The following is a 24,757-nucleotide window of genomic DNA, read 5'->3' on the forward strand; positions in this document are numbered from 1 at the left end:
ACGTGATCGTCAGCTTTATCGGTATGAAATCGTGTTTTAAATGTCATAGTATGTTCAGTAGGGTGGCTCAAAAAACACTTTTTCACATTTTTTTATGGGCCGCCTTCTCATTCGATTCTTTTTGATGCACTGATGCTCTGGACAAAATTTCAGTCGAATCGGTCAACGTTTGGACGGTGCTAAACTCGTTGGAAAGTTTATATGGAAAAATGTATGCAGAAACATCGACAAACAGTGATTTGCAGTTGGACGGTACAATTTACGATCAAGAACCATGATACTACTCATTCAGTTCTTGACGAATTAAATACAGAATGTTATGCTGAAAACCGCGAGAAGATTACAGTTTATTAGGCAAAGATATTAGCATTTTACTGGAGTGTTGTATGGGTGAATTTATTTCTTTTTAAAGGTAAAAGAAACGAAATTTGCTCAAACCCCACTTCAGAGAAATGCTAATAACTTAGCCGGGCAAACATAACATTCTGTATTAAATTCTTCAAGATCTGAATGAGTATCATAGATCTTCATTGTACGTTGTGCCGTCCAACTGCAAATCACTGTTTTTGGATGTTTCTGCATACATCTTGCATATAAACTTCCAATGAGCTTAGCACCGCCCAAACGTTGACCGATTTGGCTGAAATTTTGTCCAGAGCATTAAGGCATCAAATAGAACCGAATAAGAGGGCAGCCCATAAAAAAAATGGAAAAAGTTCTTCCCATACTAATTTGAGCCACCCTAATTTTCAGCAAGTATGTTGCATACATCAAGGGGTATCATTTGAGAAAATTTTATTTTTGATTAATTCACCTAAAAGTGAGATAGATTTTTTTTTCAAAATTCGTTGAAACAAATGGCGTCTATTGAAAAGTTATCAGAAATAATGTAGAGAAAAACTTTGTCAAAGACACTATGGATCTTTCTATTGAAACCAACAAAATATGACTCAATTTTAGACAAAAGGACATTTACCCTAAAAAACTGGTATTCAATGAATAACTCTACATGGTCGAATTTTTGAGGTCAACAATGTTCTAGAAACGTATTCAGCACATAAAAATACAGCATTGAAATACTAAATCATATCATATCATATCAAATCATTTCAATTGTTAGAAGGAAATTTGAGCTTTACGAACAAAATTACATATTTTTTACACCAAAATATCTCGCAAGGTTGCAAAAAGTGGCAGCCAAATCAATGCACATTCAAAAGATAGGCTTCAAAGCTTTCTATAACAGGTGGTTTCATTTGTATCTCATTGTATCCTCGTCAAATATTTGTTATTTAAAAATAACTATTTTTTACATGTTCGAATCATTCTTTAGTATAAGATAAATATTCATAATTAAAAAAATCAACTAAGTCTGAAACTCGATTCATGCATGTGCATATGCATATGTGATAGATATTTAGTTCGAAATATGTATTTACTAACAAAATTACACACGTCGGATGTGTCATCAAGACGGACGAGGCTAAGTACTCGAACGTCTTGAAGGCGATGAGGAGTGACGTCAAGCTCGGTGATCTCGGCGCCGACGTACGTCCAATAAGACGTATCCGGATGGGCGAGATGATCCTCGAGCTGAAGCGGGGCGTCTCGCAAAAGGGCGCCGCCTACAAGAAGTTGGCGGAGGAAGTCCTAGGCGAGACGGTCAAAGTGAGGGCACTCACGACGGAGGTGAATCTAAGAGTTAAAGACCTGGACGAGATCACCGAAGTCGAAGAGCTCGCCACGGCACTGCGGCGACAGTGTGAAGTGGAGACGCCCACCGCAGCCGTTCGGCTACGGAAAGGTCCGACAGGGACGCAGGTAGCAATGGTTCGGCTATCTGCAGCGGACGCCTCCAAAGTAGTCAAGTAAGGGAGCGTCAAGGTGGGCATATATGAGCAACCCGAAGTTTGCTTCAAGTGCCTGAAACCGGGGCACAAGCAATGGGACTGCAAAGGCCCTGACAGAAGCATGCTCTGTCGACGCTGCGGATTAGAGGGGCATAAGGCACAATGCTGCACGAATCCTCCCAACTGTTTGATCTGTTCCAGCAAAGCTGCGAACAGCAAGTACCCCATGGGGGGTTCGAAGTGCTGCGTGCTGGCGTGCTGCAAAATCACAGTGCAGGTAACACAGCTAAACCTGAACCACTGTGATGCAGCCCAGCAACTGCTGTGTCAGACAGTGCCTAGGAAAGTCCACCCTGTGAATGGGAGGCCACCGGCTTACTGATGCACTCAAGCAATTGCGAACCTGCGCCGCGCCTGCCTACGGGAAAGGAGGCGGATGCAGCGAGCACGCACAGAAGAGGAGCGTGTTGAACGACGGGTGGCGTTCGTGGCTGCTAGAGCCGCTCTGAAGACTGAGATTAGATCAAGCAAAAAAGCCTGCTTCGAGGGCCTGTGTCAAAGTGCCAACGCGAATCCATGGGGTGACGCCTATAGGGTCGTTATGGCCAAGACACGTGGGGCGATGGCCCCTACAGAGCGGTCTCCAGAGATGCTGGAGAGGATCATCGCGGGGCTCTTCCCACGTCACGACCCAAGTCCCTGGCCTCCCTTTGTGGAGCTGCCAGGGGCCAGGGTGGCCGACGAGGGAAGACTAATTGTGGCGGAAATTCCGGGGATTGCACAGTCCCTTAGTGTAGGTAAGGCGCCAGGACCAAATGGTATTCCAAATGGCCATCAAAGCGGCCATTGCTGTGGCTCCCGAGATGTTCAGATCCGTCATGCAGAGAAGCCTAGACGAAGGAGTCATTCCTGAAGCATGGAAAAGGCAGAGCTTGGTTCTACCAAAGGCGGGAAAACCACTGGGGGACCCGTCGGCATATAAACCAATATGCCTGCTTGATACGGCGGCGAAGATGCTCGAGAAGATCATCATAAACAGGTTGTTGATACGCACGGAGGGTGCGGATGATCTATCGAGTAACCAGTTTGGCTTCCGAAAGGGTAGGTCGACCGCAGACGCTATCTTGTTACCAAATCCGCGTAGATCCGTAGCTATCCAGCGTAAGAGAAGGGGAGTTCGCTATTGTGCAGTAGTGACTCTCGACGTGAGGAATGCATTCAATAGTGCCAGTTGGGCAGCTATTGCAGATGCGCTCCTGCGTCTTGGAATTCCCGAGTATCTGTACAAGATTCTCGGAAGCTACTTCTAGAATCGAGTACTACGACACGGAGGCGTGGCGGAAGTGCGTTGACATAACTTCAGGGGTTCCGCACGAATCCATACTGGGTCCGGTGTTATGGAACGTCATGTACGACGGTGTCTTGAGGTTGAAGTTCCCGGTGGGCGTGGTAATCGTCGGCTTCGATGACGATATTACGCTGGAGGTCTACGGCGAATCGATCGAAGAAGTGGAGTTGACTGCAGCCCACACGATCGCAATTATGGAAAAGTGGATGAGTTCCAGGAAGTTAGAACTGGCTCACCACAAGACTGAGGTTGTTGTTATTAACAACCAAAAGTCGGAGCAATAATTGGTGATAAGGGCAGGTAACTGTGCGGTCACCTCTCTCTCAACGCTTCATTAAACTCTTGGGGGTAATGATCGACGACAAACGCTCACCTTTGATTTAGTCCTGCCTCTCTCGTTTGCTGGTGGTCCCTATCCCGACTAGGAAGGCAAAACAAGATTATAACATGATTGTAACAACATCAGTTATTTATAACAACCGTTGATATAATCGAGTTATGATACATTATAATCAATTTTTTTCCTAACAAAATTATAACAGAATTAGTTATGTTTCATTGTTTTGTTAGAAAATTTAGTTATTTTAACAACATCCTGAACCAAGTTTATAACAGCCTATGATAGAAAAACTGTTGAACTTAGTAACACAATATGATATAAATTTGTTATTCTCTCCTGATTGGGTAACCCCGCACTTCCTGGACGTCCAACCCAGGAAGTCTGTTGAGCAGATTCCCCCTCCATTGCTAAGGAAGAAAAAAAAACACACTCACACACATAACCTCAATTCGTCGAGCTAAGTCAATTGGTATATGACACTATGGGTCTTCGAGCCTTTACGCATACTTAGTATACTGCCCATGATCGCATAATTGTAACATTTGCATTTTGGTTGATTTTGTAAATCGTTTGTCAATCCTCCCCACAAACCCAAACATTTCCAGTTTACCACAGATAAGCAAGATACTAAAGTCTATTTTAAGGTACCCCCAAACACACGCGACGCGACAGTTGCGACGCGATTCTATCGCTTGGTGACAGCGATTCTGTCGCCGTTGGTATGGAAGTATAAATAGAACATTGCCTGCAGCGACCCAACGATAGAAACACGGCGACTAGTTGTCGCTGTCGCGGCGATGAAATCGCTTATGTCTGGGGGAGCCTTTACTGTTGGGAGATTCGATGCAGTAAATTGAGCATTCTGAACGATTCACAGGCTTTTTACGAAATGAACAAAAATGCGAGTGTTACAATTATGCGATCGTGGGCAGTATATGAGAAAGGCACAAATAATATACTTTATGCAAATCGACCGGCAGATTAATGTGCTTTGGTTTGGCACACACCTCTGAATCAGCTATTCCCTCGTTCAGTTCTGTGTCAAAAAGTATTAAGGATAAAAAAAATGTTGCCCGTATTATTGATGTTTAAGTCTGTATCGAGTATAGGATTCCTAATTTAAATATGTACGGTTACCCCACTGAGTATACTGCCGTTATACGCATAATTGTCCCATGTATATAAGAAACCCCAGCAAACATGGGACAAATATACGCATGACGACAGTTTAAGTGTTCATCATACCTTGATGTGACTGTAGAACCCACTCATCCGCACCTGCGAACAACTACACCAAGTAGTATGTCCCGCCTTTGGGATCTTCCCTTTTTGTTTTCTGCACCCAGCTAAACTAATCTCTACCCGAGTCCAATATTATCGCAGTCACTATTTTCCTACTTTTCTACCACGCGGGACGGAATACGAAATTCTTTCACTATAAGATCACGCGCAACAAATTGTTGATTATTTTTAAATTCGTTCCCGTTGTCACCGACAGAAAATAAGTTTGATGATCAATTTCGGATAACACCCCACTCTAACAACACACACACCCCGTCGCGTCAGTGAGACACACCAATACACTCGATCGCCTATTAAACCGCACACTTTTCGTCGCAATGTTTTCGTTTTCCCGACACTGCTTGTTTACTTCTACTTTGTTTTGTTCCTCCTATAGGTTTTCCCTCAATTTGTGCGCCTTGCAAGTCGCGACAATTTCATACAACCGGTTTGAACTTTAGCCGCGACCCCAATTTCCGGCACATCACTCAACTGCGTCGCGCGAGGACCGTTGCGCCACTTTGAGGTTACGACCCCTGTCGATCACACAAAGGAAGGCCCACTTGATCGAGCAAATTCGATTATGCGGAATCGTACTCGGCGCACCTTGAATTCATTGATCTGACCCGGTTTTCCTCGATCTCTCTCTTTCTTCGGCACTTGGGCGATGCCAAACAACAACCATCAAATAATCACACAGCCGACAATAAATGTAGGACACTTTTCACGGCGACTGGCCCTTGGAGCTATTAAATTAAAATTCAACCGGTCGCTTTTTTACGATCGACGCCACCCGCCACACCACTTCGACTGCACTTTCTGCTTGAGATATTTGTCGGTACCATGAAGGAAGCAACAGGCTCACTTAGTGAACTCAATGATGGGCCAAATTTCCCGAACACTTGCTACGCGGTCCGCGAATGGGCTTACGAGCGAGAATCCCTTGAGATAGGTTACACGACTTCGACTGGGAGCACAGTCACATCCAAAACCCACCTCAGACAGTCGCCAGCATCGTCGACGGCGACCAGGATCGGATCGGTCTTGGTGAGAAAGAAAAATGTCACGCTTTGAGCTGAGCACAGTTTTCGGCGCGACGATTGGCGCTTCCCGTTGCTGGGTGGTGGAGCATGAGAGGGTGGGTGGTGCGACCAACAGTGAAAATAAATGGCGCGCCAGCCCCCACAACGTGAGCCGCAATTTCGTCACCTCTTGGCTCACAGCAGATACTTGGGAAAATATATGCGCCATCGTGGAAAGTGGGAAAAAGGAGCAAAGCCTTTTCGTCAGCGCAAACTGTATAGGTAGTTCACTAATCTTTATTGGGAGGAAAACAATAGATTGGGAACCGCCCATAAATTAGATCATTCTCGGATGTTTTGTGACAAACAAACTAGTTGCGTTATAATGTATAGTTTTAGAAAACATCCTTAAATCGATCTTGTATTTAGGATCCCGATCAGTCTAAGAAAATGGCAAAAATGGCACTAGAAATTCTACGCTATTCAAATGCAATAAATCAATAGGTGAAGGGGAGTACCTACCTAATATGCCCAAGCTAAGCACATGATTTCTCATTTTTAACGATTTCCATGGGAACTTTCCTCAAGCAAACAGTCAACAAACATAGCAACCTTATGTCATCTCAAAATTTCAGAAATTCTCAACAATATCGATAATATCCTGTTTCGGGAAAACTCATGGATGCATAATGCCCACTTGCTGGCAGCTTTTAAGGGAACAACGCACCACGATTCAGGTATGGGAAGGGGGACGATATGCTTTGCTGCTACAGTCATCCAATTGTAACGATTTTCATGGATGTGTTTACCACTCGCAAAAGCTTGAAAACATACCTAGCTAGCTAATTCCGGTTCACGCGTTTGTTTTTCTTGTTTTGGTATGGTCAGTGCGCAGGTACATATGGAGGCGCGTGATACATTACAAGTTAGTGTCAATGGCGCGCAAAATCATTAGATGACTATGTTTATTCACATAATCGTGTATATAATTTCAATACTTTTCCCACCTAACATACTTAATTTCATGTCTAGCTCTGTAAAAAAACGCATTTCAATATGAATACGGTGCCATCACAGTTGTAGGATGCTTTTGTATGTCAAGTTTGAGAACACCGAAATGGATGTTTTGTCTTTACATAGATTTTTGTTATGATATTTCATAATTTTTCTATCATCTTTTGCAACCCGTTAAGTTTTTGATGAAAAGCAGATGTTATTTTTGTGCTAATGAAGAATTTTTATTTCGCAGCTGTCAAGATAGGTATTAACGTTTTCTGGCAGAAGCGAAAGAAGTGCTTCCTACGATCATAAGCTTCAAAAGTAATAAAATTATTTACCTCCAATCAAAAAAATGGCACGGACGTCATTATCAAAGTTTGTTATTTACTATTCAGTCGACATTAATTACATATTATTCGGCGACTCAGCCGCACGAAAAATAATCCACGTGTCTTGGAGGGATACTAAATGCTACTAAATTTGCAAAAAAAAAATCCACAGATCTTGGAGTTCTTTTGTCCTTTTCGAAAACATGTACTGTGCTGCTTACCGATTGACACGCTGATGTGTGAATCCATAAACACATGCTGAAGGTAACTTACTTAAACCCTGCATTCTCTTTCTTCTATAATTAAAAAAAGGCAAAAAAAATCCTCTAGCATGATTGTTTTTCTCCTGAATTTTGCGCGAGACAAAGATGAACAAAAAACATGTTGCATTTGAGAAACCAATTAATTCCTTTGGAAACTGAGCTCCAAAATATACTTATCTTAACATCGTGGTTTTCAATTGCAGAACAACGATTTATTTAATCAGACTAAGGCCGAAGTGGCCTGTGCGGTATATAAGAGTCTTCTCCATTCGGCTCGGTCCATGGCTACACGTCGCCAACCACGCAGTCTACGGAGGGTCCGCAAGTCATCTTCCACCTGATCGATCCACCTTGCCCGCTGCGCACCTCGCCTTCTTGTGCCCGTCGGATCGTTGTCGAGAACCATTTTCACCGGGTTACTGTCCGACATTCTGGCTACGTGCCCGGCCCATCGCAGTCGTCCGATTTTCGCGGTGTGAACGATGGATGGTTCTCCCAACAGCTGATGCAATTCGTGGTTGATTCGCCTCCTCCACGTACCGTCCGCCATCTGCACCCACCATAGATGGTACGCAGCACTTTCCTTTCGAAAACTCCAAGTGCGCGTTGGTCCTCCACGAGCATCGTCCAGGTCTCGTGTCCGTAGAGGACTACCGGTCTAATTAGCGTTTTGTAGATTGTCAGTTTGGTACGGCGGCGAACTCTATTCGATCGGAGCGTCTTGCGGAGTCCAAAGTACGTACGATTTCCAGCCACTATGCGTCTCCGAATTTCTCTGCTGGTGTCATTTTCGGCAGTCACCAGTGAGCCCAAGTACACAAATTCTTCTACCACCTCGATTTCGTCACCACCGATGCAAACTCGCGGTGGGTGGCTCACATTGTCTTCTCTTGAACCTCTTCCTATCATGTACTTCGTCTTCGACGTGTTGATGACTAGTCCGATCCGCTTAGCTTCCCTCTTCAGTCTGATGTAGGCTTCCTCCATCTTCTCAAAGTTACGTGCCATAATATCTATGTCGTCGGCGAAACCAAATAGCTGGACGGACTTATTGAAAATTGTACCACTCGTGTTAATCCCTGCTCTTCGTATTACCCCTTCCAAAGCGATGTTGAATAGCAAACACGAAAGACCATCACCTTGCCGTAACCCTCTGCGGGTTTCGAAGGGACTCGAGAATGCCCCTGAAACTCGAAATACGCACATCACCCGATCCATCGTCGCTTTGATCAACCGTGTCAGTTTATCCGGAAAACCGTGTTCGTGCATTAGCTGCCATAGCTGGTCCCGATCGATTGTATCATATGCGGCTTTGAAGTCGATGAATAGATGATGTGTGGGCACGTTGTATTCGCGGCATTTCTGCAGTACTTGGCGAATGGCGAACACCTGGTCCGTGGTGGAGCGTTCGCCCATAAAACCCGCCTGGTACTGCCCCACGAACTCCCTTGCAGTTGGTGCTAGTCGACGGCATAAAATTTGGGAGAGTACCTTGTAGGCGGCGTTCAGCAATGTGATTGCGCGGTAGTTGCTACAATCCAGCTTATCGCCCTTTTGTAGATGGGACACACGACACCTTCCATCCACTCCTGCGGCAAAACTTCCTCCTCCCAAATCTTGGTAATGACCCAGTGCAGCGCTCTAGCCAGTGCCTCACCACCGTGTTTAAATAACTCTCCTGGTAGTTGGTCAACCCCAGGGGCTTTGTTGTTCTTCAGCCGGCCAATCTCCTCCTGGATTTCCTGGAGATCCGGAGCCGGTAGAATTATGTCCTGCGTGCGTTCTCCCAGGTCCATCACCATACCGCCATCTTCGTCTGCCACATCACCATTCAGGTGTTCTTCGTAGTGCTGCTGCCACCTTTGGATCACCTCACGCTCGTTCGTAAGAAGGTTCCGTTTATGTCCTTACACATATCAGGCTGTGGCACGTGGCCCTTACGTGAACGGTTTAACTTCTCATAGAACTTTCGTGTGTTATTAGCGCGGTACAGTTGCTCCGTTTCTTCACGGTCTCGATCTTCCTGCTGGCGCTTTTCCTCCGGAAAATCGAGTTTTGTCTGTTCCGCGCCTGTTTATATCGTGCCTCGTTCGCCCTCGTGCGGTGTTGCAGCAATCTCGCCCATGCTGCATTCTTCTCTTCCACTAACTGCTCACATTCGCCGCCATACCAGTCGTTTCTCTGATCCGGGGCACCGTGCCAAGTGCAGCGGTTGCGGTGCTACCAATGGCGGATCGAATATCTCTTCAGCCACTTTCAAGAGACGCTGCGCCTAGCTGCTCTTCCGTTGGAAGTGCCACTTCCAGCTGCTGCGCGTATTCTTGGGCTAGTCTACCATCTTGTAGCCGCCCAATGTTAAGCCGCGGCGTCCGACTTCGACGCGTGTTGTACACCGTCGAGAGTTTTGAGCGCAGGCATACTGCAACGAGGTAGTGGTCGGATTCAATATTCGCACTGCGGTAAGTGCGGACGTTCGTGATGTCGGAGAAGAATTTACCGTCGATTAGAACGTGGTCGTTTTTGTTTTCCGTTTCTTGGTTAGGTGATCAAGGCAGGTGGTTAGGCAGAACAACGATATGGAAGTTAATAAAATGTATCGTTTAAATGTTGAACTAAATTAGTATTTAGAGTTATGATATTGAACTCTCGAAAACCATTATAGTTAGTTGGCACCAATAATCTAAATATCTGATTCCTTCCATTTAATCCAACTATTAGCCTCGTGTAGCTGACCTTCAACATATCGATGTTGAACTTCAGAACAACCGCCTAGAAAATGACATTGTTCCAAAATATCACAGAGATATCATTCACAAATTTAAGACTTGTGTTAACTAGGATTGTATAACATTTCACCGAAAACTGTTTCGCGGAATTCAGTTTCGCGGTTGAACATTTCGCGGAATGACATTTGGCGGTTTGTAACTTTTCGCGGTACGACATTTGGCGGTTTGTACCTTTTCGCCGAATTACTTTTGGCGGAATGTACCATTTCGCGGAATACACAATTTCGCGGAATACACCCGATTCTTTTTTTACACGGATTATTTTCACACGGATTTTTTTTACACTGCTTTTTTACACGGATTCTCGAAATAACACGGATTATTTTTGCACGGTTTCTCGAAATAACACGGATTTTTTTTACACGGTTTCTCGAAATAGCACGGATTATTTTTACACGGATTTATTTTTACACGGAACGCATCCCCCGTATTAGCAAAGACCCGGTTACTTTTTTTACACGGATATTTTTTGCACGGCTTTTTTTACACGGTTTCTCGAAATAACACGGATTTTTTTGCACGGATTCTCGAAATAACACGGATTATTTTTACACGGTTTCTCGAAATAGCACGGATTTTTTTTACACGGATTTTTTTCACACGGCACGCATCCCCCGTGTAAAAAAAGAATCGGGTGTATTAATAATATGAATATTAATATATAATATAACACGTTATATTATATTAATAATATAATATAACACGAGATTAACACGTTGAAACTTTTATAAAAGCCAAAAAAAAATTTCGATAAGTTTCCTAGACCGGGCCAAAAGTTGAACCCAGCCTCCTTCAGCATAGTCTTGCTTGGCAGTCATGCATCTTCCCGCACGGCTAAGGAACGCCACCCAGAATATTTAGAAGCAGTTTACAATTTCCCCTTAAACCGGGTAGATACATCAATTTAAAGAACGTTACCCCTCGTTTCACCTTATACTGGGCAGACGCGTTCATTTAAAGAAGGCATTATCAACTCCTTTCGCCTTATACCGGGCAGATGCATCCATTTAAAGAAGGCATTACCCCTCCTTTAGCCTTATACCAGACAGACGCATTCTTTTAGAGAAGGCATTATCAACTCCTTTCGCCTTATACCGAGCAGATGCATCCATTAGTCGTTACCCCTGTCTTCGTCTTATACCGGGCAGACGCGTTCTTTTAAAGAAGGCATTATCAACTCCTTTCGCCTTATACCAGGCAGATGCATCCATTTAAAGAAGGCGTTACCCCTCCCTTCGCTTTATACCGGGCAGACGCGTTCTTTTCGAGAAGGCATTATCAACTCCTTTCGCGTTATACCAAGCAGATGAATCCATTTAAAGAAGGCGTTACCCCTGTCTTCGCCTTATACCGGGCAGATGCATCCATTTGAAGAAGGCGTTACCCCTTAAAAATGAGTACAATATCGGGTTCGGGTCGGGTGCGGGTTTGTGAGACAAAAAATCGGGTCCGCGTCGGGTACGGGATTAAAAAATAAAGTACTGAAAATTATTTTATTCAATTTTGTTCATTGTGAGGCTAGTTCGTTGTTTGGGCTTACATTTTTTCAATTTAAAGAGAACCAGGAAATATCAAGTTTGATTTTTTCGGGGAAAACTTCAGAGCAGATGTAAATAATTAAATTATGTCGGGTTCGGGTCGAGTACGGGTTTACGAATACAAAAATTCTCGGGAGCGGGTCGGGTTCGGGTTTGCATTAAATCCAAAATAAAAATAGCCCAGATTTCATGTAATTAAGCAGAAATCGGTATATATCTGAATGATAATTATTCTAACTGCATTCCGCCAAATGGTATTCCGCGGAATGATTTTCGGTGAAAAGGTACATTCCGCGAAATGTCTTTCGGAAAAAAGGTGCATTCCGCGAAATGTGTTTCGGAGAGTTGATACATTCCGCGGAATGTCGTACCGCGAAAAAAAATTCCGCGAAATGGTTTTCGGCGAAATAGTATACAACCGTTAACTAGTACTGCTTGAGCTTGATGACCGATTTCCGAAACAGGAAATAAAGTCACTTTTGCGTTCATCAAAAATCTTAATCACATTGCATATCAAACTTTCGTCAATCGTAATTGTGTGAAAAAAAAACTCGCAATGACTTATATTCCTTGCAATATCCTATATCAGTGCGAATGAATGTCTATATAAATCATAATACAATCAAAACCACTTCAGTCCAAGCTCAAAGAAGTTATCCAGTATCATACCAGCCAGTAAATTTATTGTTCTAAAATAGTTTTAGTACAGGAAGATATCCAGTACCATACCAGCCAGTATGCATATGATCTCACTGGCTGGAGTGAGAATTACCTCGGAGTTTCCCTCAGAGTTCTCCCAGAGCACCCAGTGAAGTTTTTTTTGAGGAGATTTTCCACAATTGGATCTTTCTCTGAAACTTATAAATATTCACAATTTGTGACAGATTTAGTTCGGAAAAAGTATTGGAGAATAACCACTTCCTTTGAACAGAATAAAAGAACATGATATGGTTGATTGATGTAATAGATAAAAGTACAACAATATCAAAAAATTGCATCGAAATATCATTTAGATATTAGGATATGCTATGAATAAGGACAAAACAAAGGCACATGATATTGATCACTTCTTACAAATAGCATAACTTGGCGGTGTGCAAGAAGACGGTGTGTGGCGGCGAAGAATGAACCATGAGCTCGCCCAACTCTACGGCGAACCCAGTATCCCAAGCAGCACAGCTCGGATCGATTTAGTTGCAGCAACTCCAATGTGACTGGATTTGGTCGCATATGAGTCACCGTGACTGGTATGTGACAAGTGTGCTACTCGGGATCCAGAAGGTAGCTAAAGCCGGAAGGGTACGATGGGCAGGACATGTTGCAAGAATGCCGGACAGCAACCCTGCAAAGATGGTGTTCGCTTCTGATCCGGCCGGTACGAGACGGCGTGGAGCGCAGCGAGCGAGATGAGCAGACCAGGTGCCAGTGTTGTCCTACACTCAAGGCGAAAAATTCTGCTCTTTGATATTACTCCATCTAAACGATTTTATAGTCTTAACTAAAAAAGTTCAACTAATTGGAGGATATTTGAATTTTCTAAATGTCATGATAAACTGTCAAAAAAATGCACGCCAGAGCCACAGGAGCACGCGCACTGAAAATACACTGGAGGGTTTTCACTGAAGTGTATTTTCAGCGCGCGCGATCCTGTGGATCTGGTGTGCATTTTTTTGACAGTTTGACATGACATTTAGAAAATTCAAATATTCTTCTACAAGTTAAAACTATAAAATCGTTTAGATGGAGTAATATCAAAGAGCAGAATTTTTTGCCCTGAGTGTAGGACAACACTGCCAGGTGCAAAACGACTTGGCGAGCGTGGGGCGTATCCGAGGATGGAGAGATGCGGCCTCGAACCGTGTATTGTGGCGTCAAATTGATGATTCAGTGTTATCTGTTTAGATGTAGACTAAATAAATGAATGAATGAATGTACCCGGCCTTGATCGGAGTTACCAGTTTGATTCGCATGTTTTATACATTCGGAAAATGAATAAACCAATTGGTCAACAGGATAATTATGTTTTCTTATTGATACCTCAAAATTTTATTAATAGAAGGCAGATTTCATTTGAAAACATTCACTGAATTTGAAGAAGGGATTAAACTTAAAATCGCCTTATTCCGGGCAAACGTCTATTTATAAAGAAGGAAAAACATCCACCAATGTCTTATTCCGGGCAAACGTCTATTTTTAAAAAAGGTATCACATTCACCATCCAGAATGAAACACATTAATCATTGCTTTTCACTGGGCAAACCATGATTTCGATGAAGGGTTGAGTTGATCGAAAACTAAACAATATCACTCCCCCACACCTTCCCCATAATGTGAAGAATGTGTATTCCAAATTTGGTTGAAATCAGCCAAGGGGTTCAGGAGTTGTACTGGAACATACACACAAACATACAAACATTAAGTTATACATATTATATAGATTTCCATGGCCCTTCTACCTTTTCAATGAACATTTTTCTAAAATAGAGAATATGTGTACCAAATCTGGTTGGAATTGATCCTGGGGTTGAGAGTTACACTGAATTGCTCGTTTTCTAAAGACAACTCAATTTCGACCAAACGCGACTTAATCATATTTATATCTAGTGAAGTGGGATGATCATTGCTTTGCATCTGCATCCATTCAGCCATTTTGCCATAGAAATAACTTTTTTCATTTGAGACTCTCGTATTCAACAAGAAAGTCACTTTTAAAAAATTGCTTTATCTTGTGTTTTGCCACTTCATTCCACCATCTGCTTCTATCAGTTACATAAACATGACGACATTTCCATCTTTCATATTCCTCAGTCAAACGAGCGCAAACCGTATCGTCTTTAACAAGTGAGCTATTTACTTTCCAATAACCCCTTCCGATTGGAGCAATATCTTCAACCGATACACCTGTGCGCCGCCGCGCGCCGCCGCCGCCGGTGGTTTTACTCACGCCGCCGCCGCCGGCGATTTTGGGTCGGCGCGCCGCCGAACATAATTTTGCCACGCCGATGACTAATCGCAATAAAAAAAATCAATTAACTTGAGTCGAGTCGAGTAAAATAAGAGACACTGAAGATGGCCTTACAGAGATGAAATACGTATTTGTAAGACAATACAACGTGGTGGAATTGATTGGAATAGTACTAAACTTATGATTGTTGTTGTTAGTTAGTTGTTAGAATGTTGTTGAGGTGGAACTCGTCAGAATTCAATTTCAAATCTACCTCAAGTGATGGTGCCTCTAAGACAGTGTGTGAAAAACATTGGATAATGAATTGGTTGGTTGATTAGTTGTGAGTTTGAATTCTCGCTTAACTTTTCAAAAGGTCCTAAGGAACATTTTTTTCATGAATTAGTTTTAATAGCGCAATCAACAAAACAACACGAAAGCTATTGATTGCAGTATTCAAATTAATTCATGAAAAAAATGTTACTTAGGTCCTTTTGAAAAGTTAAGCGAGAATTAGGCTGTATCTAGTAGATTTAATCTACTAAGTAGAATAATACAAAAAATGTTGAAATGGTCTTTGAAATTCGTCTAAGGCAAAGCCTCATTCAGTCGGGCACTTAAATCTGTAGGCAGTGTTGTCCTACACTTTGTGCAAAAAAAACTGCTCTTTGATTTACTCCATCTACACGATTTTACAATCTTAACTAAGTAAGTGCAACTAATAGAAGGCTATTTGAATTTTCTAAATGTCCATCGTTTAGATGGAGTAAAATCAAAGAGCAGAATTTCTTGCACAGAGTAGTGTAAGACAACACTGCCGGTAGGTGACTCGCAAATTATGTTTGGTGTGGCACATAAGCTTTTGTGAAGGCTTGAATACATCCCCAAAGCGCCAAAACCACTTGGTATATTTCCTAGTAAATTCCTCCAGATATTCCTCCGAAAAGTTTCAATAAAAAACCTTGGAAAATTACTTTATGTGTTCTTCCGGAAATGTCTTACAAAATTTCTCCGAAAATTCCTTATGGAATGCATACAAAAAAATTGTTTCAGTAATTTCTACGAAAATGTTGTTAAGAATTCCTTAGGAGAATCGTTAAGGAATTATTTCGGAAGTTTCTTTAGCGATTCCTCCGAATATTTCTTAATAAATTTCTCAAGAAATTCCATTTGGAGTTTCTTCAAAAACTATTTAGCGACTCTTCCAATTTTTTAAATGAATACCTCGTCATGAATTTCTTTGGCAATTATTCTATGAATTCTTCAAATAAATTCTTCCAGAGATTGCATAAGGGATTTCTTCCAAATTTTCCTAAGGAATTTCTTCAGAGCTTCTTCCAGCAATTCCTTTAAAACATTCTTCGAGAATTCTTCCAGAACTTCCTGCAGGAATTCCATCGAAAATGCCTTCATGGGTTCTTTAGGAAATTCTTTCAGTAATACCTTCGGATTTTCTCAGTGTTGATTGTTTAATTTATTTGTTTTATTTTTTCAAAAATTCAATTAGCAACTCCACCGAAAACTATTTCATTATCTAATTAATTTTCAATGAATTTCCTGGAAGAAATCTAAGAAGGAATCCGGGAGGCTTTTCGAAGAAACTTTTAAAGAAATCCCTGGTGAAATATCCAAAGGAATTCTTGGTGGAGTTTTTTTAGATTATTCAAGGAAATTTTTTTGAGGAGCTCTTAAATGAATTTTCGGAGAAGTTTTTGGAGAAATTCCTGGAGGGTTTTGTGCAGGAATTTCTAAATATATTTCCGAAGGCATTTTTAAAAGAGAACCTGAAAGGATTTTCGAAAATAATTCCCGTTTGAACTACTTTAAGAGATTTTGAAAGTATTTCTAAACAACTTCCCACAAACCGCGTAAGCCGAATTTTCACATTTTCAAACCCACCCCCCCTAGTAGACTTTTCCAAAACCCCTCCCCCATCCCCTTGAAGTCTATGTGGTCGGGGTTCAGCCAAATCACACCAAACGCCAACGAAAAATTACCGATTTTTCTGCTCAAACTTTCGTTGAGTAGCCTCAGCCTCAGAACTGAGGATATACTACTGCAAATGTATGTATCAATTTATGATATGAAAATATTTCCGTTGTCCTTGTACGAGCAAAATTTGACAAGTCAGTCGAAAAGCCGCTTGGTTCGGTTTGGCTGAACCCCGACCACGTAGACTTTTTCAAATTTAACAAAATGTCATAAGTGATTGGAAAAAAATTGGAAATCAACCACGTTTTCAGCAATTTAAATATACAAATCCATTTTCAAATCCATTGTGAACACTACAGTAAAATTCAAATTTCAAACCTAACAAAATCAAACTCAATAAAATCCAACTCAATATCAACGAAATCAAATTCAATCATCTGTCCATAGCTCCTGAAATCAAATCTCGAAGTCAATTAATTTAATTTCTGTTGGATTTGATTCCTCCTAGAGGCCACCGCCACCGGCACTTGCATAGGCGCGCCACTGCTTAAAATCTGTCACGCATCTGAATTATAATTCTTCATGGCGGTTAAAATTTGTAGAAAACCCAAGAATTTTCAGAATTTCGAGTTGAAATTCCGAGAACGTCAAGTCTACATTCCAAAAAGTTTGTCGTAGAAATTCCGTAGAATTTCCTGATTTAAAACCTTCAAAGTTTCCAGGTAATACTCCAAAAAACTCTCCGTGATAATTCCGATATTTTTCTTGAAAATTCCATTCCGTTGAAATCTCAAGAATTTTTTCCAAATTCCAAAAGTTTTCCCGTTAAAATGTCGAGTAGTTTTCCGTAGAAATTTTGAATTATTTCCCGTTGAAACCATGCTAAAGGTTTCCTACGATATTTTGACATTTGCAAAGTAGGAGCGATTTCCTGAAGAAATTTAAAAAAAAAAATCCTATAGACATTCCAAAGAGTTTTCCAGATAATTTTCGGTGGAAATTATGGAGGATTTCAGTTGAATTTGTGATGAATTTATCGTAAAAAATAGAATAAATTTTCATGAAAATTGCTAATGCTTTCTTACAAGAATTGCAATATTTTTTTTGTAAAAACTCAAAGAGTTTTTGGTGGTAAATTCAAATAATTTCTCGTGAAAGTTTTCAAAAATTTCGTTTTCCATAGATAATTCCAAAGAATTTTCATTAGAACTGCCGAAGAAATTGCCGTTAAATTTCGAAGAATTTCGCTTATATGTATGTCCAAAGAATTCCTCGCGAAAATTCCAAGAATTTCAGAAATTAAGAAAAATATCCCGGGGACTTCCCAGAAAATCTTCAGTGGAAGTTCTGAAGAATTTATCACGGAAATTTCGGAGAATTCCCCTTACAAGTTCCAAAGAATGTCTTTTGGAAATTCCAAAGACTTCTTCTTGGATATTCCAAAATGCTTCCTTTGTAAATTCTAAATAATGTTCCGTCGAAGTGTGATATAATTCCCCGTGGAAATTCTAAAGAATCACTTGTAATTTCTAAAGAAGTTCCTGCCGAAAATCAAAAGATATTTTAGTAGAATCTACAATGTAATCCAAGTGGAAATTTTGAAAATTTTTCGAAATTTTTTATAGAATATTTTGGAGAATTTTCGTGCTCAACACAGAAGAATTTGCTGTTAAAATCATGATATTTTTAAGCCGTAGTTCAGACTATTACTTCAGTGAAATCCATAAGAGATTCGAGAGATTATTTCGGTAAAGTCTTGCAAAAAAAAAACGGAAAAATCGAAAAAAAAATCAAACAAGTGAACTTCGCACAAAGCTGCTGTATTAAATGTTTTCCGAAAAAAAAAAGTCTACGTAGACTTTTCGTATACTCCCGCCCCCCTTAGTAGACTGACGTAGACTTTTTCGAATCCCCTCCCCCTCAAGAGTCTACGTGGTTTATGGACAACCCCTAAAGGAATTTCTTAAGGAATATTTGAAGGAATTTCCGGAGGAATTCTCAAAGGAATTTATGAAGAAATTTCTAATAGAATTTCAGAGAAAATGCCTACTGGTATTTCTGAAGTAATTCCTAGATTTCTCCAGGATTTTTTTTGTAATTCTCCAAAAAATCCTATGGAGATTCGTCCAGGAATTTCCTCCGGAAACGAATTCCAGAAAGTCTTTCGAAAATTCTCTCAGCTATATTCGGAAATTTCTCTCAGGAATTAGTTCGGAAAAAGTTCCTTCAGAAATTTGTTTAAGAAAACCTTGGGAACATCGTTAAGGTGTTTTCCCGAAAATTCCTCAAGAAATTCTTCTAAGAACTCTTTTGGAATTCCTTGAAAAGTTCTAGGACGAAATTTCCTTAAGAATTCCTGAACAAGTTCCTGAAGTAATATCCGTAGAAGACCCCGCAATTTTTTTTTTTTCAAAGTAAGTCCTCAAGAAACTTCTGACAGTCTTAGATATCTCCGAAAATTCCTTTGGACATTCCGTCAAGACTTCGTTCAGAAATTCGGATATACCTTCTGAAAATCCTTCTTTTTGAAATATCTACAGAGAATGTTTTAGGAGTTCCTTAGGAAATTGTTTCAAAATTCCAAATCTCTAAAAACTCTTTCAGAAATTTATTAACGGATTACTTCGGAAATTTCTGTCAGCTTCGAAATTTTTCTTTGGAATTTCTTTGAAAATCAATTTGATATTCCTTCGGAAATTATTTTTAGTAATTCCTCTAGGAATTCCTTAGCAAGTTCCTTGACAATAATTAATCCTTAAATTCCCATAGGAATTCTTCCATAACTTCTTTAAGCAATTTAATAGAGAATTTCTCAGGGTAATCCTTTGAAAATTCCTCCAGAAAATTCTTTTGTAACTTCACGAAGCTACCTACAGACACTGACAAAACTAGCTCTGTACACATCGTTGATTCGTCCAGTCGTCCTGTACGGCCATGAATCATGGACGTTAAAAGATGCAGATTATCAAATTCTCAAAGTGTTTGAGTTGAAAATACTGTGCTCAATACTTGGCAGCGTGGTGGAAAATGTAAATGGAGCAGCTGAATAAATGAACCACAGTTAAACCAAGTATACACAAATGCAGACATAGGCAGGTTGATAAAATAAGGCAGATTACAGTGGGTTGGACATGTAGTGCGTATGCAGGAAGAGAGACCAGCAAAAGAACTTGCAGAGAACCTGGAACAGGACGTTTGCTCTAGGGTGTGCAATCGAGGAAGATGCGGAAGCAGCCGCTGATGCATTTTGGAAATACTGTTAGGTATTCCTTCAAAATGTCTGTGGGGATTTGCTCAAAATTTTCTTAAAAGGTTCCTACTACACTTTCCAATACTACTTCAGGAATATTCTCGGAAAGTCCTTTAGAAAATTCTCTTAGGAATTCCATCAGAAAATAGTTCATTCTTTAATAAATTTCCGAATGAATTCCTGCAGGAATATTTTATGTTTTACTAAAGGAATTTCCCAAAGAGAACCTGAATGGATTATTCTTTCTAAAATAGAAAAATTCTGCAGACATTGTCATAGGATTTTACGAAGGAATTCCTAATGAAATTTACTGAGAAATGCCTGTAGGAATTAAGTTTCCTCCTAGTTTCCTCCAGAAATTCATTCAGAAACTCCACCAAGAGCTTTGTTGGCATATTTAGGCAAATTTCAGGAAAATATTAGATTTTTTCTGAAACTTAAACGACTGAAGTGTATCTAAATCCTAAATTGGAAATAACTTTTGAAAAAAGTTATTACCAATTTGTTCTATGACACCGAAATCTAATTCTTAACACTTAGGGGTCACGAAAAAGTGAAGCAGGATTTATTGTTAAAATTTGATTAATCAAAATCAAAGAGTAACAAAATAGTGGTAATTCAAATAACATTTTGAAATCAGGTATTGATTAGTATCGCCGGCAATTGACTATTTTGAATGTGCTGCGTGATGATCGGCAAACGCAGAATATTGCAATTTTAATCCACTGAAGTCGGTTTTTATACGGGCGATTCCTACCGTGTGAATCAAACCGCGTTAATCCAAAAATCCGCGGTAAAATTGATTTTTTTAACCATTTATTTTTTTCATCCACGCCGGTTCACGCCGCCGCCGCCGCCGCCGATAAAAGTCAACGGCGCGCCGCCGTGACGCCGCCGCCGCCGGGGCAAAAGTGACCACCACGCCGCCGCCGCCGATGATATGACCGGCGCACAGGTCTACAACCGATACACCAACTGTCATCACTATACCAAAATGGGATAGTCGAGAATTCCGTTACACTCCGAAGGAATGTAGAACTACTATAGAATCGGTCTAGTCTTGATGAGCTACTATTTCTAATGAAAGTGAAAACGTTTTTCTTGAGCTCCAAAGCTATATCTTTTTTTTATTTTTATATAATTTATAAGTTGTTTCAAACCGGTGCTAAAATTTTTAATCGACCTATTGGAGTCACAGTTATTCAAAATGCAGTTAAAATCGCCACCAATTACATCGACCTTTTTTTCCCCTTTGCCAAAATGAATAGATAAATCATTAACGAACAAGTTGTCTCTTCCTTTTTTCTTATTACTCCCCGAAAAGGCATAGATGTTGATGTAGTTTACCCCGTTAACAACAATGATGATATTCTCCTGTTTGGATCCTGTGGTATTTGCGTGTGTCAAGCACGAAGGTGTATACTAGACTGACCTCTGTTCACTGCGTCGTACAACATGATCTTGCTGTTGCACTACTACTTAGCTAGAGTTGCTCATACGGGTGTTCTTCCTAGGTGGGACATAGAACAGATCAATATGATGTAGTGCACATATTAGGCGAGGCATCGATCACCACAGATCCAATAAGGGCTGTCTAAACTCGAACGAACTCCTTATCAATATGGCGGTGCCTGAACCATATTCACCAATGTTAACTAAAGCAGAGCACAGAGAACAGACATGGATGCTCGAACAAAATTTCGTTAAAAACGTGTGTAAAGATTTAAATCGCACCTCAGCGCCGCCAACGCAGGCTGCCCGACATAAAAACTCAATTTCACTAAGTGATGGCGTTGGCATACACTTCATAAACAATGCAGTGCTGTCACCTAGGAGCGAGCCTAGGAGCAATTTGGAATGAACACTAGCGCTAAAAAGTAAAACACGGCAAATTATAACCATATTTATCAGCACACTAGCACCGCGCAACGGGGGCATAACGACATACTTTAAAATGACCAGTACAAACTTTTACACAAGCACGCGAATGAAGATGAACGTCTGTTCTCTGTGAGCAGAGTTAGAACGAACAAAGGAAAAATTTGCATAACACACTTCTTGCAAAAACAAAATATCTATGTTTTGATTTAAAACGAAATCTCTTAATAGACCTTTGTTGATGGAGCTTTTTGAACTATTAAGATTCACTGAACCAACTTTAAGTGTATAATTCATTGTAATATTCTCACTAAGCAATTGGAAAAAAAGTGTAGAGAAACCTAATTGATACTCGCGGTTGCCTAATCTGGTTTAACGCCGGTCAACCACCGACTTACTTCTGCTCTTTCTCTCATCCAACTTCAGCTGCTTACCTCGCGTTCGTGCTGCTACTTTCTGCCACCCGCTGATAGTGGATGTGTCTTCGTTCACCGCTTTATCCGCACTCGATGTGTCCGAAGAAGCGCTCTCTTCAGTTTCCTCCTCCGATCCTCCATTAGATTTTACACCTTTTCGCCCACGTTTCAATGAGCAACCCTCCGTCTCCATGTGTTGTGATGGTTCATCGCTGATGGCTGGTGTAGTGTTCATCACCGTTGTGTGAGATTCATCGTTCGTCTGTGTGGTATCCGACCGATCTTCTCTTCCCGTTGTGTGTGAACTACCACTCGTCTCCATTGTTTGTGTGCGTGCCGAGGTTGGACTCGCAGTTGTGATGTCGTTCGATTCAACGTGATCATTTTTCCGTACTGCTAGAGCGCCCGCTTCCACCACCTCGCCCTTCGACAATGGATTGTTACTTGCTGATGTACTGGAGCTTGCAGCAACTAACAAATTCAAATTTGTCATTCTTCCGTCATTTGTTTTATCTTCCGAAAAACGTCGTTCCGTGTTGGGTTTCAACCATACTCCTTTCAATGCACTGCTATACGAGCCGGTTCGATCCGTCTCCAACCTGTCGTTCACTGATTTTCGCTGTGGACAATCCGCTTTCAAGTGCTCCGTACTACCACATTGGTAGCATTTGTTCACCAGGCCCTCATAATATACCGAGCTCGAATGTTTCGAACATTAACGGATGCTTGAATCTCCTCACCTTCCTTCAGTTCAACATACACACCTCGCACAGATGTCCACATTGGAAATCCGGTTTCAGCACCGTATGTTTCTCTAACCAACCGCTGAATGTTCCCATACTTCGACAGAGCAGACCAAATTTCTTTATCTTCGATTTCCGGCGGTAAGTTAAATAACCTGACATATCGAACAACAGAATTAGCTGCCGAAAGCGTCACTTTGCAGCTCCGATATTTATCAATCACGAAACCATCGTCCCAGGTAAACGTTCTTATGCCTTCAACGTAACATCTTCCGATCTGAACTTTATTATCACCGACATCGCCGTTTTATCTTTGTACATCGACAAAAGATCATCAGGCCGTAGCTTCATTTTATCCCGCATAAAGGTAAAAATGTCCGTATCACTAGGTTCAGCACTACCTCGTTCGAACCGCACCCGCACTGAATTGACCTTGAGCTCAGCCATTTCGAATTTTGACCGTCCAACTATAACGTATATCTATTGTCTAACTAATAACAAAGGAAAAAGGTCACTACCGGATTTAATAGACTACCAGTACTAGAAAGACGTCTGTTACGCACGGAGTCTGAACACGAACTGACCGTTCAGGAACATCCGACACTGAACATGACATTTTGAATATTATTTAGAATATGTATTTGGTTTAAAATATTTCGATCGACTTATTTGCTTTATTTACAATATTTCTCACCTGTCATAAGACGAGTTTATACAATCCCATTGAATTCCACCACTTAAGTGGTGGACATTGGTAACATTCCACTAAAAAGCTCAAAATAATTTTCTTATCAATATTTCTCACTTTACCCCACCGCCTGACCATTTTACCCTGCCTAAAACAAAATTGAACTATTTTGGACTAATTTTAAATTATCAAAATAACACATTTAATTTTTTTTTTCAAATTCTTTCCACAACAGGTTTTGTTATCCAATAAGATAAGCTTCGACACACCTGCATTGAACAATACAATTTCTTGATATCCACTTAGGGGCCCTCCTTAGCCGTGCGGTTAGACGCGCGGCTACAAAGCAAGACCATGCTGAGGGTGGCTGGTTTCGATGTCTCGGTTTTCGGATTGGAAATTGTCTCGACTTCCCTGGGCATAAAAGTATCATCGTGCTAGCCTCATGATATACGAATGCAGAAATGGTATATCTGGCTTAGAAACATATCAGTTGATAACTGTGGAAGTGCTTAATGAACACTAAGCTGCGAGGCGGCTCTGTCCCAGTGTGGGGATGTAATGCCAATAAGAAGAAGAAGAAGAAGAAGAAGAAGATGATGATATCCACTTGATAATCAACAGGTTCTTGGGGTGTCCAATTTACCCCTACCACCCCTAATCATTTATTGTCGAACCTTGAGTATGGAATTGATGTTGTGACACACACGGACCATTGGGTGGTCCCCTAAAAGATCCGGAATATCCATACAATGGTCAATTGGTATATTTCATCGTAGAGGACCGGTATTTTTTTTTTAATTCTATTATTATCGATCCCTGATTATGGAATTGATGTTTTGACCACACACTGATCATTGTGACCACCGGGCTGCAGCTGTATCTGGACGGGTGTTCACTGCGATATACATTAGTTGTCTTGTCACTTTCTGGTACTGCTTGTTGTCCGGAAGAAGAATGGAATTTTTGTTTTGCTTACCGTATTCAGTGTTCAAAGGAATGTTTGACGGCGTGGCTTAGCATCATCCAGTACAACAGATTCCATCATTTCGTCGATGTACTTAGGTTGAATTTGGTGAAAGTCTCCAGCTTCATCTCGCACCACTTTAATGCCCAGGTAATGTCCGAGCGTTGCTTGCTACAATCATTA

The 24,757-nt window shown here is 41.0% G+C and overlaps 1 protein-coding gene across 4 annotated transcripts in view; it reads right to left on the reverse strand.

Annotated features, from left to right (window-relative positions):
* LOC134209273 (calcium-binding protein E63-1) overlaps window positions 1–24,757 on the reverse strand; it is a 370,945-nt gene that overhangs the window by 315,410 nt on the left and 30,778 nt on the right. The window contains exon 1 of one of the 4 annotated variants that reach the window (XM_062685254.1): window positions 4,784–5,710. The exons of 2 other annotated variants lie outside the window; for them this stretch is intronic. Coding sequence is in view for 1 of the 2 variants with exons in the window: in XM_062685263.1 (XP_062541247.1) it covers window positions 4,784–4,810 (27 nt within the window). In the remaining variant the exon portion in view is untranslated. Of the gene's footprint in view, window positions 1–4,783; window positions 5,711–24,757 lie in introns of those variants that run through there. One more of the 4 variants, XM_062685263.1, reaches the window with a different exon arrangement.

This window comes from Armigeres subalbatus, chromosome 2 (assembly GCF_024139115.2).
Source record: "Armigeres subalbatus isolate Guangzhou_Male chromosome 2, GZ_Asu_2, whole genome shotgun sequence".
NCBI lineage: Eukaryota > Metazoa > Arthropoda > Insecta > Diptera > Culicidae > Armigeres > Armigeres subalbatus.